The 12,948-nt window shown below is 50.6% G+C and overlaps 1 protein-coding gene across 1 annotated transcript in view; it reads right to left on the bottom strand.

Moving 5' to 3' along the window:
• Positions 1 to 7,452, bottom strand: part of LOC142091051 (heparan sulfate glucosamine 3-O-sulfotransferase 3B1-like) — a 30,816-nt gene extending 23,364 nt beyond the window's left edge. Inside the window, exon 1 of the mRNA XM_075169809.1 lies at positions 6,834 to 7,452. Coding sequence (XP_075025910.1) covers positions 6,834 to 7,279 — 446 coding nt within the window. The 5' untranslated portion in view covers positions 7,280 to 7,452. The remainder of the gene's footprint in view (positions 1 to 6,833) is intronic.
• Positions 7,453 to 12,948: the final 5,496 nt, after the last annotated feature.

Here is a 12,948-nt window from a genome sequence, read left to right on the forward strand (position 1 = left end):
GGTTACCCACGTGTGGCCCTGCATTGCAGACTGGCTGGAAATTAAATTCTGGGTCAGATCCTCCACTGCCATAAAGTGCCATGACTCCCTTGAAGCCAGCGCTAAGTCACAGCATCCCTCAGTAGAGACATTCTTTCTCCATCCCTTTTCTGTAGGGAGAGGAGAACACAAAATAGATTTTGAAGCAGCCTAGTTCCAGGGTGTTTCTGAGGAGGTTAAAGCGGATGTAAAGCATTTAGCAGAACATGGCATTATTTTTCTTTAAATAAAGTTCCGTCCTTCCCTGCTGCCCACCACATGACAGGGCTCTGCCACGATCACTTATTCCAGCAGAAGAAACGAAAAGTAGTGAATTATTTATTTACTTGAAATCAGCATGAGGGCTTCTGCCAGCAGCACTTCTACACCTATTTTCCCCTAACATTCCCACCAGCATCATCAAAACCCCCATCCACCCAAGTTTCTGAGCCTCTCTGAATGACTCCTGAGACAGGAGCAGATGTGCTCGCAGAGCTGGGATGCAAGGTCTCGCAGGTCAGCAGTCAAGGAAGCCAGCTCACAGCTTGCCACGTGCCCCTTCTCACCCCCGCCCAGTACGAGGACACCACGTGTCAAAACCACCATCACCGAGTCCATTTTCCTCCTCTGTCTTCAGAGCTATTACAAAGAGGAAAACCACCATGGGGACGCTTGAAGCCATCGTGGCACCAGGAGAGGTTACCTCCTTGCCGTAACGTTTATGAATGGACTAAGATCTACTACACATCACGCCTGAGCAGTCCCCACCATCCCCAGGCAGAAAGATGCTCAAGACAGAGGGACTGCGCTCCTCACCTTGGCTTCCCCTTCTCGTCTGACCCGCGGCAAGACGAGATGCCCTTCCAGACTTGTCTGTGGGCACCTTGCAACCACCTCCAGTCCAGAAGCAACTCCCTAATGGCAACACTACAGCACCAGTACACCCCTGCCCCGAGTTAACCCCACCTTCCCTTTGAGCCTGCTGATAATCAATCCGTTTCATCATGGGAGCCCTCGTTTCCATTAAGAAAGTCAAGATAAGGTCCATTTACTCAGTTGCCTTCCGGCTGCCACTGGTGATAGCCGCTGGGCTGAGCTGCTTTAAAAAAAAAAAAAAAAAAAAATCACAAGGCATTTCTGGTGAGCTAATTAAGAAACACACAGCAAGCTGCTGAAAGACCTGAAATTGCAACGGCGTGGGCAAGCCCCGGTACAGTCATCGGCAGCAAGTCAGGACCCAGCACAGCACTTAGTCATTTCACAAACCAAAGAAGCAGCTTCTCCTCCATCCCCTCTTCACACACCACATGGTGACAACAGGTAGCAACAGATAGACCCTGACCCTACCCTCTAATTACACCGCTGAAATAACGTGCCCTGCTATTTGTTGTTCTTTGAGCCTCTATGTTAACCGTCCCGCACGGCCCTGGCCAATTCATTATCCCCTGAACCCACTGATCACCCATGGCCACACTAGCAGAAGACATGAACGCTCATGCTGAACGATCACTACATTAGACTTCTTCCTACTTGGGATGGATTAATAGCACCAAATCCAGGCTCAAGCAGACAGAGCAGTTTAGCAAGTGAGGCCTGATGGTAAGACAAGTCCAGGATCAGGCCAGGTCGGAAATACAGCTCAGAAGAATGGTCGTTTTTATAGCCACCGCATCCAGGGCTCGCTGGATGCTGTTAAAAACAAAGCCTTCACTGGAAGCGCCTTGAGGTATCCAAAGCTCGGTGTGCGTTACAGACATTTGCCATGGCCCACTTGAAAAGAAAAAAAAATAATAAATCCCAAGCCCAGAGTCAAGCCCGTGGGTTTTCATTCCCATCATTTTCATGCCAAGAAGGAGCACAACGTTCCCCGGCACGCCACGCGGTGCTGCGCTAACACGATTAGCCAGGCAGATCCACCATCCAAATAAGTCACCCCCAACGCATGGTCAACTTTGAAAAGTTCAGCAGCTCAACAGGTGAGGCCATGAAACCCGATCACGGCAGACAATGTCGTCCCCCCCCAGCGTCGTGCTGGGAAGAACTTGTCACGTGCGTCATATCGGGCAACATGCTTGAAACGGAGCAGCGCACTGAAACCCCAGCAACACGAATAATCTTTGCCATCTGTTTGAACAACTCAACCCTCCTCAGATCTAAAGGAATGATCCCATGCAAACACAAGGGCCTTGCTGACTGATTATAGCAGCCCAGCCTTTCTTTTTTGGGGCCATTTTCTTCCGAACTTTACACAGCGGCAAAGGCAACGTCACGGGGAGCTGCTGGAAGGGCCATGGGAGCACTGAACCCTGTGCGTGTCGCGGGGACCATTAAAAGTCCCCGCTCATTTAAGCGCAACACAAGGCAAGGTCAATAGTTGATTTTTTTTTTTTCCCCTCCACAAAAATCTCAATGAGAAAGCTGCTTGGCAAAGCCACCCCAGAGAACACAACTGTCCTTTAGGATACGCTTGTTCCAACCAAATGCAACTCATGGGAACGTGCTGGAGGAATTGGTCTTTGCTCAGATACGGTCATTTGCACCCAAAGTTCAGTTGGGAGAATCAAGACCGTTCCCAAACTTCCCTGGGTCAACAAACCTTGCGACACCCGGCAGAAACAACACGTTGAGTTTTGCAAGCACCCGGTTGCGTCCACGCCAACACCTCCACGCTGCCGGATCCGTGCCTCGCTCGGGGAGGCTGCGAGGCACGGTGGCAATTAAGTGGCAGGTATTAAATCCTCGCTACCCCTGTAAAGTTGGGATTTAGAGAGAACGGCCAAAGCAGGGGCAAAATCCTGCCTTGCTCAAGATCTGCCCTTGGTTCAGCAGGGCTTTCACCCCTGAACTTTTAACCATTATCGCCTTATCTTTCCCCTGCTCCCAGCCTGGCCCGTTGCATCAGCACTGCGCTGCTCACACCCCCACACACTTCTTGGGGCAAAAAAGAGGATCCTGGGGAAAAATAAATAAATTTTTAAAAAAATGAGGAAGTCTCTCCCAATACAGGAATGGCTATGACGCAGCACTTCGCACGTTAAGTCCCCAATGCTTATTTTGGTGATGGGGAAGTCTAAGAAATGTATGTTTGAAGCAGTTTATTGCACACCACCAGACGCCTGGGCCTGATCCTGCTGCCCCAAACTACCCACGGCCTCAGCACGGTGAGTGAATTCAAGCAGCTTGGCAATAGTGGGAAGATGAAGCCCCGGTGTTTTAAGAATTCCCCCTGCAAAAAAAGAAAAGGAAAAAGAAAAAGAGGTCTTCCCTCTGCGCTGCTCGGGCTAGCACTGCTACCGAGATTACAGCCGACGTAGCCATGGCACGGGGCTTCCTAGCAGAGGGCTACAGACTTGTAATATAAATCAGTGATGGTGAATGTGGCTGGGGATGCTCAGCCCATGGCAGGAGGGACTGGGAACTACAGCCCACTGGGCCTAAAATGATAAAAAAAAAGAAAAAACCCCAAAACACATAACACTAATGACATAATCTTTTTTTCTTACCTTACCTTAATTATAGGACAAAAGGCTTTCAAGTCCCTAGTATATTTAAAAATGCATCATTGTTGCATGAAATAAGAAATAAAATTAAAAAAAAAAAAAATCTCGACAACTGGTTTTCTAGGCTTGCAAGAAACACTTTTTCTCCCTCAATCCATATAATAAACCCATAAGAAAACAACAACTTCCCAAGGGGCTGCCAGGCAGGCTGCTCTTCCCGGCAGACGGACACATGGGCACACAGGCTGCGGAGCTGAACTCCTTACTGCTGCGAAGAGGAAACTTCTTTATTATCCAAAAATTCCAGGCGCTACTTAAAATTAGTTTGCAATAGTGGCTGGATCCCGTTTCTCCTCTGTCATGGTACATACTTTCACTTGAAGCAGTTAACATGCTGTATTCATTACCGGGGGGAAAACTCCGCAATGTGCGTACAGAAGTTATTTCCATTAGATTTCTAGAGCTATCTCACTATCGAAAAATCAATTTATTTTTCCCCTCTTTTCCCTCTGCTTTTTAGGAACAGTGGTCAGCACCACTTGATGCTGTTTTGCCTTCCATACAAAGGAAAAGGAGAAAAAAAAAAAAAAAAAAAAGACAAACAGATTTCATTTCACTTGTCAGAAAATGGAGCAAGAAAAAAGTTTTCCTTCAAAAGTTATTGTCTATAGATGAAAACTTTAGACAGAGATCAGTCGTTAACATAAATATGATCAATCGCAAATACCCCAAAATATAAGCCTTCATCAAGCTAAATAAGCAAATTTGTGATGCCTTCTGCCTCTCGGAAATCTGAAAAAACGTTACATTATATGGCAGGAACAACTTAAACAAACAAACACTCCTAACAGATATGACCAAATTTAGCCAGAAGCCAGTCGAAAAAATTTTACTTTCAATGAGAGGTGGGTCAAAAATTGCATCTTCATCTTTTCAGATCCAGGCAATTGGATTTAAACTGCAAGGAACGGGTGCTGAGGACACAAGTAACTCCCCCAGTTCCAAAGTTCAGTCAGTTTGTGCAAAAGTATCTGAAAAACAGAGACGGGGCTTGCACAGCTCACTGCGCGACGGCTGGCACAGCGGATATTTTATAGCATTTTTAATCTGGTTTTATTGGGCCATTAACAAGAAAATACAAACGCATCTCCTCATTGACATTAAGATAATAAATAAAAGCCTCATTAGGGCTTGGAGAAATAAGCATGCTCTTGAGGAGTGCTGAGAAGCCATGATTCACTGAAGTCAGTGGGAGTTTTGAGCTATATAGTATCTGATTTCTAACGTTGAAATTTATAGAAACAAACTTCTGCAGCTAATTAAAATTGAAGTTAGAAATAATGCACAATTACCAAACTACCTGTCCGTTGATTTGAGCAAATACATCCTCCCCCCATATATTTGCATTATTTAGTCTCCCCCCCCCAAATCGATCCGGGTCCCAGTCCCTCAGACAGACAGACAAACGCGCTCCGATCCTTAGGGTGAAGCCGTACCCCAGTGATTTCGAGACCTTCAGCATCCCTTACGCTCGCTGCTTGGGAGCGTCACCGTTCAAACCCGAAGATTTGTTGTATTTCAGTTAAAACACCCCTTTCACAAATATACTATTTAATAACGTAGCAGTGTGTTTGCAGGGATGGGGCCCGTGCTGCTTAAAATTAAGCAGCTGATAAGGTGAAACTGTAAGAAGTTACATGCAACTGTGACGCCAGCTTCTCCAAATTTAAAGATAATGTGTATCCTTTAAATACTGACTTTCGCCCACTGCATCTGGGATAACAGATTAATGTAATCATAAGCATTATTCTCTCCTTCTCCCCTTCCACCTCTTACTTGTAAAAGATTAATCAACCATTTTATGGTCTAATTTAGGTGCCTAATTAAAAACAGAGTTCGACACATACAACACCATTTTGCTAATAAATCCTGACAGGTCTTCTGCTCTGTTATATGCAAGTTCTTTCAAAATGCGAGATTAGTATTTTTTTTAAAACCAACTGAATTTATAAAGATTTCGTCTTGGTCACTATGGGACGACATGCTGCATCCTCCACCAAAATTCTAGAATTTCATAAAATGAAAGTGCTTTCAAAAACGACTTCCTCCTCGCCAGATCTTATCCTGCATTCATTTCACTAACTGCTGAGGAATGGCAACATTAAAAAGAGACATAAACCTAATCGGACTTGCAGGGTGGGAGTTTCAAGACTACAAAGAGGTTAAAATTCAGAACTTCCCAGCTCCCATCTAGCTTCAAAGTTTCCATCTCTGCTCCCTTAGTATTCCTGTAAACACTCAGCAGAAAGACATATTCAAAATATTCTTGATAAAGGAACTTCAATCATAAAAGGATGAGAAGAAACTCAAACGCGGTTCGGTCCCGCACACGGTGTCCCACCAAGGCTGAGGAGCTCCGGACTCTTCCTCCACACCCATCGCCTCCCGCTTCTTCAAGCCCACCCGCGGGCAGACACCACGCGCAGGGCTGCTCCTCGCAAAATCACTTATAGATCCACCCTTGCAGGCTGCAATCCCGTAATTTATCATTTTCCCCCAGCCAAAAACCTTCATCCCGTCCCCAAAGCACACATTACACCATCGCACAGCACACCACTATCTTCTCCCCAGCGCTCGGCTGGAAATTGCAAGGCTGAGCAATTTATCAGCTATAAAGCTGATTATAGTGGTAGGAGAAAGTTAACGGAGAAAGAGCCTATGAAGCCATCGAGGAAGTTTTCTTTCTAACGCGGAGCTGCCGCCTGCCAGCCCCGGGCTGCCGCTGCGCTCCCAAAACGGGTCAAACCCCCCCCAAAACCTGCCTTTGCTGGGAGCACTGCACGGCACAGCCTTGTTCCCCGGCCCGAAGGGCGTTTCGGACACGCCAGCCATCCCTCAGCAACACCCCGAGCTGAAGGAAAAACGCACGCTCCAGCAAAAGCACAACGAAATAAGAGTTTTAAAAAAAATTAAATTAATATTTAACCTTTATTTAAAGATAAAGGCTTGACTAGCATAAAGCCTCCAAGCACCTAGCCGCCGCTTGGACTAACGGGGAAAGCGAGTTCCGCGCAGGGTTATTATGGGTTTTTTTAGGGGTTGCTTTTTCGGGGGGGGGGACGGGGACGGAAGGGGGGGGTGCGTTGAGCGGAACATTCGCCTTTCGCCCCGGGCGCTCTCCCGATCTGCTCCGGAGCCCGGGGCGGGCGCGCCCCGCGCAGCCCCCGCATCGCCCCGGGCAGGGCGAGGGACCCCCCCCCACCACCACCCCACCGGTTCCCCGCAGCCCCGCGGTGCAGGCGGAGAGGCGGCTACCTGTACCAGGCGAGTCCCCGCTCGTAGTTGCGATCGAAGAAGTGGGGTTCGGCGCCGACGGCGCGGACGTCGGGGTGCACCCGCAGGAACTCCAGCAGCGCCCGCGTCCCCCCCTTCTTCACGCCGATGATGATGGCCTGCGGCAGCCGCTTGCTGCCGGAGCCGTTGAAGAAGCTGGAGATGGGGCTGGCGGCGTCGGGCGCTGCCCGTTGCTCCTCCAGGCTGCTCTCCTCACCCGCCTCTCCCGGTGGCAGCAACTGGGGAAGCGGCGGGGCGGCGCGGGGCGGTGCGGGGGAGCCGCGGGTCGCCAGCCCGGCGCAGGAGCCGGCGCAGGAGTAAAACATATAGAGCCAGAGGAAGAGCATGATGAAGAGCAGCAGGAGCCTCCGCCTCAGCGGCGGCAACGCGACGGGGACATCGAGGCAGCGGTTCAAGTGCTGCCCCATGTGCCCGCGGGCGCACCGGGATACATGGCTGGAGCTCGTCCGGCTCGGCTCGGCTCTGCCCGGCGCCGCATGGGCACCCCCGAACCTCAGCGCGGCCCCATCGGCGTGTCCGCGGCGCTGCCCGCCCGCCCGGCCGGCCCCAGCGCCGCTCTCCCGCCGCCGGCAGCTGAGGCAAAGGCAGCGGGCGGGGGCGGGCAGCAGAGCCAGCCGACGGGCAGCTCCTTCAACCTATCAGAGCCGCGCTCCGCCGCATAATGAGCCGGGCGGAACAACCAATCAAAAGAGAGGGTACCTCACCGGGGGGCGGGGCGGAGGAGGGGAAGAAAGGCGTTCATTGGCTGGTGAGCCGGCAGCGGGCGCGGGGGGGCGCCCCGAGCCACCCCGGGGCTCGCACCGTCGGGGCAGCGGCTCCATCGCCCTCCCCCGGCCCGTACGGGCCCGCGGGCAGCGCCTGGGCCGAGGGAGGGCGATGGGGATGTTGCGATGGTGCTGTGAAGCCTAAGGTGTAAGCAGTGCCCTGGCCTCGGCTTGACTGTGCAGAGGTCACAGAACCATAGAATCATTCAGGTTGGAAAAGACCTCTAAGATCATGGAGTCCAACCGTCAACCCAACACACCATGCCCACTACACCATGTCCCTCAGCGCCTCATCCACACGGCTTTTAAATACCTCCAGGGATGGGGACTCAACCCCTTCCCTGGGCAGCCTGTTCCAAGGCCTGACCACTCTTTCAGTAAAGAAATTTCTCCTCATGTCCAGTCTAAACCTCCCCTGGCGCAACCTGAGGCCATTTCCTCTCGTCCTATCGCTGTTACTTGGGAGAAGAGACCAACCCCCACCTCGCTACGACCTCCTTTCAGGCAGTTGTAGAGCGATAAGGTCTCCCCTCAGCCTCCTCCAGGCTGAACACCCCCAGTTCCCTCAGCCGCTCCCCATCAGACTTGTGCTCCAGGCCCTTCACCAGCTTCGTTGCCCTCCTCTGGACACGCTCCAGCACCTCCATGTCCTTCTTGTGGTGAGGGGCCCAGAACTGAACACAGGATTCGAGGTGCGGCCTCACCAGTGCCCAGTACAGGGGCACGATCACCTCCCTGCTCCTGCTGGCCACACTATTTCTGATACAGGCCAGGATGCCGTTGGCCTCCTTGGCCACCTGGGCAGGTCTCCTCCTGCCGTGCTGTTCCTCCCACTCGGAACATGCAGACCCCCAAATATCAGAGCCTGTGGATGGGGAACAGCACTCCCTTTTCCAGCTCCTCTGCTCTGGTCTGTCTGGTACCCACTGCTAATCCAGCATGGGCTAAAACAGCACCGTGGAAGGATCCTCATCCAGCTCAGAAGCCCTTTGAGATGTTCTTGCTACTCATCTTCTGGTTCATCAGTGGCTGCATCTCAGGGATGGGTGACGTGATCCCTGTAGGTGATCTGGAAAGTACTTTGGGATGAAAGGTGCTGTCTAGAGGTGAGGCAGTGGTGCTGATGCTTTTGTCAGCCGTTGTCCCCTGCCCAGCACATCTATCCAACGTGATGGTGGAACATTATCAAGGTCCAATACATTATATTAAACAGGTTTCACTCAAGTGTAAATTCTACCTAACCAGAGTGCCTTCCACAAAGCTGGTTGTGGATCAGAACTGGGGTCTCCAGCATCATCCAGTGCTGTAAAACCACAAAGAAAAGGACATTCGAGAGGATTTCAATTTAGGGGCCGTGGCTGGGCTCTCAGACACTCTGGCTAACGTTTGCTAGTGGGGACTTCCCTCCCCACCCTGGGTGAGCCAGGCCCCATATTCACGTGGGGAGCACCCTGGCCTCTGGCTGAGGCACCCCGTGCATTGTCCATCCCCCAGGCCCTGCGCTCAAGAATGTTAATCAGACTCGGCTTTATCCCTAAACAAGATTTAATGACGAAATAGTAAGTTTAATTGCTAGACTAAAGACAAGGGTTGAGAGGTCTATCTGCTGCACCGACACAAAAGAGAACCATAAGACAAGATAATGCAGTTCTGGATTATACCTGTCAATCCGCATTTCCCTTGGTTCCTTTAGCGTCTCAGCTAGATTAGGACGACGGCAGCCCAACCTTCCCACCCCGCGGGCATGTCCCCGGAGAGTTTACAGCTGCACACCCCGGTGCGATGGCTGCGTCCCTCCTCCGGAGGCTGCAGGACAGAACGAGAAGTGAAAAGCCCACTTACTCCTGCCTGTCCCCGGCCGGGCTGGGATCTCCCACTCCCCATTCCCCCCACGGCTGCAGGGAATTGCCCGCTGGGGGTCGGGCAGTGGGACATAGGGTGTTGGGGCATCTCAGTCATTTCCTCCTCCTCCTCCCCAAAGTATTTGGATTTCCCTATTCTTTCGATGTGCGTTGGCTTTTTGGTGAGCCACACCTTTCGTAGCACTGTACTTTCTAAAATCCCTGTACAAATACCTGTGAGATTTGTCACAGTCCACGTATCGGGAGTAAAATGTAGAGACCAAACACACCACAACAGCCCGTGAAAGCCAAATTAAGAGCATTTGGCCAAGGAGACCCTTCCCACGACACCATCAGCTCTGGGACCCTCCTTTCCAGGAGCGGATCGTGCCAGCGTTTTCCAAGGAGCTGGTGGGGATTTTGCACACTCTGAAGAAGCGCCTTCGTCAACATTCATCCAGCAAGAATGTAACTTAGCAGCTTCGATGCATGTGTGCAGCTTTTCTACCATGTTATTATTAAAATATGCAAAAAATTTTGTACTGAATTAGCCTGCTTTCAGAGCACTGTTGCTTTAAGGGCAGAGCCAGCTTTTTGCTGGAACTTCTACCTTTTATTTTTAGCTTTTGCTACCGAACAAAAGGCAAATCTTTCCCCCACCAAGGGCCTTGATTTTCTTGTGTGTCAGAAGCAATAGCATGATGCTGACTCCTTCATATATCAGCTTTACAACAATTCATCAAAAGCGCCATGCAAGAGTGAATTGTTCTGATCACTCTGGATGTTGTGTGAACATCTTGTAAAATAATCCCAAACTACAAAGAGTTCACAAACTAATTAAACCAGGCAGATTGAGGAAGGGAAATAAGACCCTGAGAGGTGTATGACTTCTCCAAAAGCTAAGAATAGTGCTTGGGCCACCCAAACCCCCATCAGTACCAGTGCCACTGGTCCCCGTCCTTCCTGGGACTAGGTATTTGCAAAGCAGATTTTGGGATGATGCAGGGAGATCTTTTGTGCTTCCGCTATGGAGTCAAACAGCGAACAATTCCAAAGCATTACCTTGCTGTGAGATAAAATAGATGGCACTGCTGGGCTCTCTGTGGTGTGAAGGGTGACATGAACCAAGCAGAGATGACATGCAGTCGCAGGAGGAATCGCTTTCTAGTTTCCCTCTGTGTGCTGGCACAGCTCTGCCAGCTGGCCCAGACTGGTAATTGTGGAGAGAAGTAGAGAGGACACTTCTAGGCAACGCATGAATCACAGCTGCGGGCAGCACTGGTTCCACGGGTGACACAGGCTGGCTCTCCTGGGCCCAGATTTACTCACCTCTTTACTCGGTGTTTTGTACAATTCAAAACAGAAAACCTGCTGCTTCCGTGCACAGGTTGCTCCATTCCTACGCCCGTGCGGTAAGAGGAAAACCCTTCAGATGGAATAATTCTCCTTGTTCCTTACATCCACCAGCACCAGCCCGGATAACATCAACAAAATGTCACAGAAAGTTTGGTTTAAGTCCTTAATATATGTCAGCTGGAGCTTGTAAAAGTTGGATTGGCTTTTTAAGAAAAACAGCCCCAAGACAGGTTTTACTGTAATTGTATCTTCAACAGTTGGACATCAGGAGTTTTTGCCCTAGGAATGGCAAACGGGTAAGGGATCAGAAACAGCATCTGAGCAAAGGTAGGTCAGGAGGAGGGTTGAGCCCGCTCACTCTGAGCTCTCCCTGGAGCAGGGGGTGCAGGTGAGGCAGGTTTTGACAAGTGGGTTGGGAACCACTTGTGGCTCCATCCTCCAGAACAACCCACCTGCCTTCAGCTGGAGCCTGCACGTCTGCTCGGCAGGGCACAGCCTCCTCCGTACCTCCTGCCACCTCGAGAGCCGGGCTCCAGCAAGGCTTGCACGCTTGCTCTTGGCTCTTGCAATTTATTTAACACCCCACATGCAGCAGTTGCAACAGGAGCACGTGTGTTGTGCCCCACTGATGAGAGCAACGGGGGCTACATCGTGAAGAAACCGGGGCTGCAAAGAAATGGGCAGAAACAGAAATGCAAGACTGGGTTTGCTCCGTGCTGTTGCTGCAGAGCCTTTGAATCATAATAGTAGCTGCCTTGCCAGCTGGTTAATCAATAAACTAATTGAGTTGTGTCAGTACGGTCTCTGGATCCCATTTCTTGATTGATTTATTACACAGACGGCACTGGGAAGGTGCAGCTCCTGACAAGGGATCGTGGTGGCACTTGGTGGAGCACTGCTGAGAAGGGCCCAGAGGGTGCCCAGCTCTGCAAAACGCACTTGTTAAAATAGGTCAGGAAGCAGAGACCCCAGCACACCTTCAAGCCGAGATGATCAAAGTCCTCAGCGAGGACAGAGGAAGGGTCAGGTCTGCAGGCTCACCTCGCCAGCATCCACCCTGGATGACTCTTCCCAGGCCATGTGCCCTGCAGCTGCAGTCATAGAATCATAGAATCATAGAATCATTCAGGTTGGAAAAGACCTCTAAGATCATCAAGTCCAACCGTCAACCCAGCACCCCCATGCCCACTACACCATGTCCCTACGCGCCTCATCTACACGGCTTTTAAATACTTCCAGGGATGGGGACTCCACCACTTCCCTGGGCAGCCTGTTCCAAGGCCTGACCACTCTTTCAGTAAAGAAATTTTTCCTAATGTCCAGTCTTGTGCTTTCCAGCATCTTCTTGGAGTCTTACACAAGGCAGCATCTCCCAGTGCTGATCCTATTCTGTTGGCCTGATTCTGAGTTTCACCTTGTTGCTTTATCTTCCCAACTAGAAAATCCATACGTCCTTTTAGCAAACGTTATTTTCCTGCCTCTGAACAGGCCAGTTCTGAAATGCCCAGCATCTTCTTTCTTTCTTCTGAAGTATGAAGACTTGTATGTCAGTGACAGGGCACACACAGCTCTTCAAACACCTTCAGGAGCAAGTCCTGCTGGGGCGATCAATAGGAGCAGGTACCCACAATCAAGCCAGGGTGCTCTTGGTCCCAATCCAGACAGGATGCTGTTTTCCTGACATGGTTCTGTTTGGAGAAAAGTCATTTACCATTTCATGATGTTAATCAAGTGCACGTTCATGGGAAAATAAGGCATTTTGGAGCGTGTAAGCCTGGAGTGCTGTGGCATACAGTGACCTGGCCAGACAGGTGACCAGCCAACACCACCTCCTTTTTGGGAACGTACAGCACCTAGCACGCTGAGGTGTAGGGCTTTGGTTTGGGGCTTCTGCATGCTAGCCCTGTCCTCTTACATACATATGTATCTATAATGGTTCTTTGTCCTTAATGGTCTTTCGCAGTGCTCTGAGATGTTCCTCGGTCACGGGTCCGTGTCCCCAGCCCTTGCTCCCTTGCAGGGTCCCAGGAAGAGAGACCCTGCGTATTTTTATTCCACTTCTTCCACCCTAAGAAGTCCTCAGTGCTGTCCCCTCTTTTCCTCTCTGCCACGCGT

Source organism: Calonectris borealis, chromosome 20, assembly GCF_964195595.1.
Source record: "Calonectris borealis chromosome 20, bCalBor7.hap1.2, whole genome shotgun sequence".
In the NCBI taxonomy this organism is placed as follows: domain Eukaryota; kingdom Metazoa; phylum Chordata; class Aves; order Procellariiformes; family Procellariidae; genus Calonectris; species Calonectris borealis.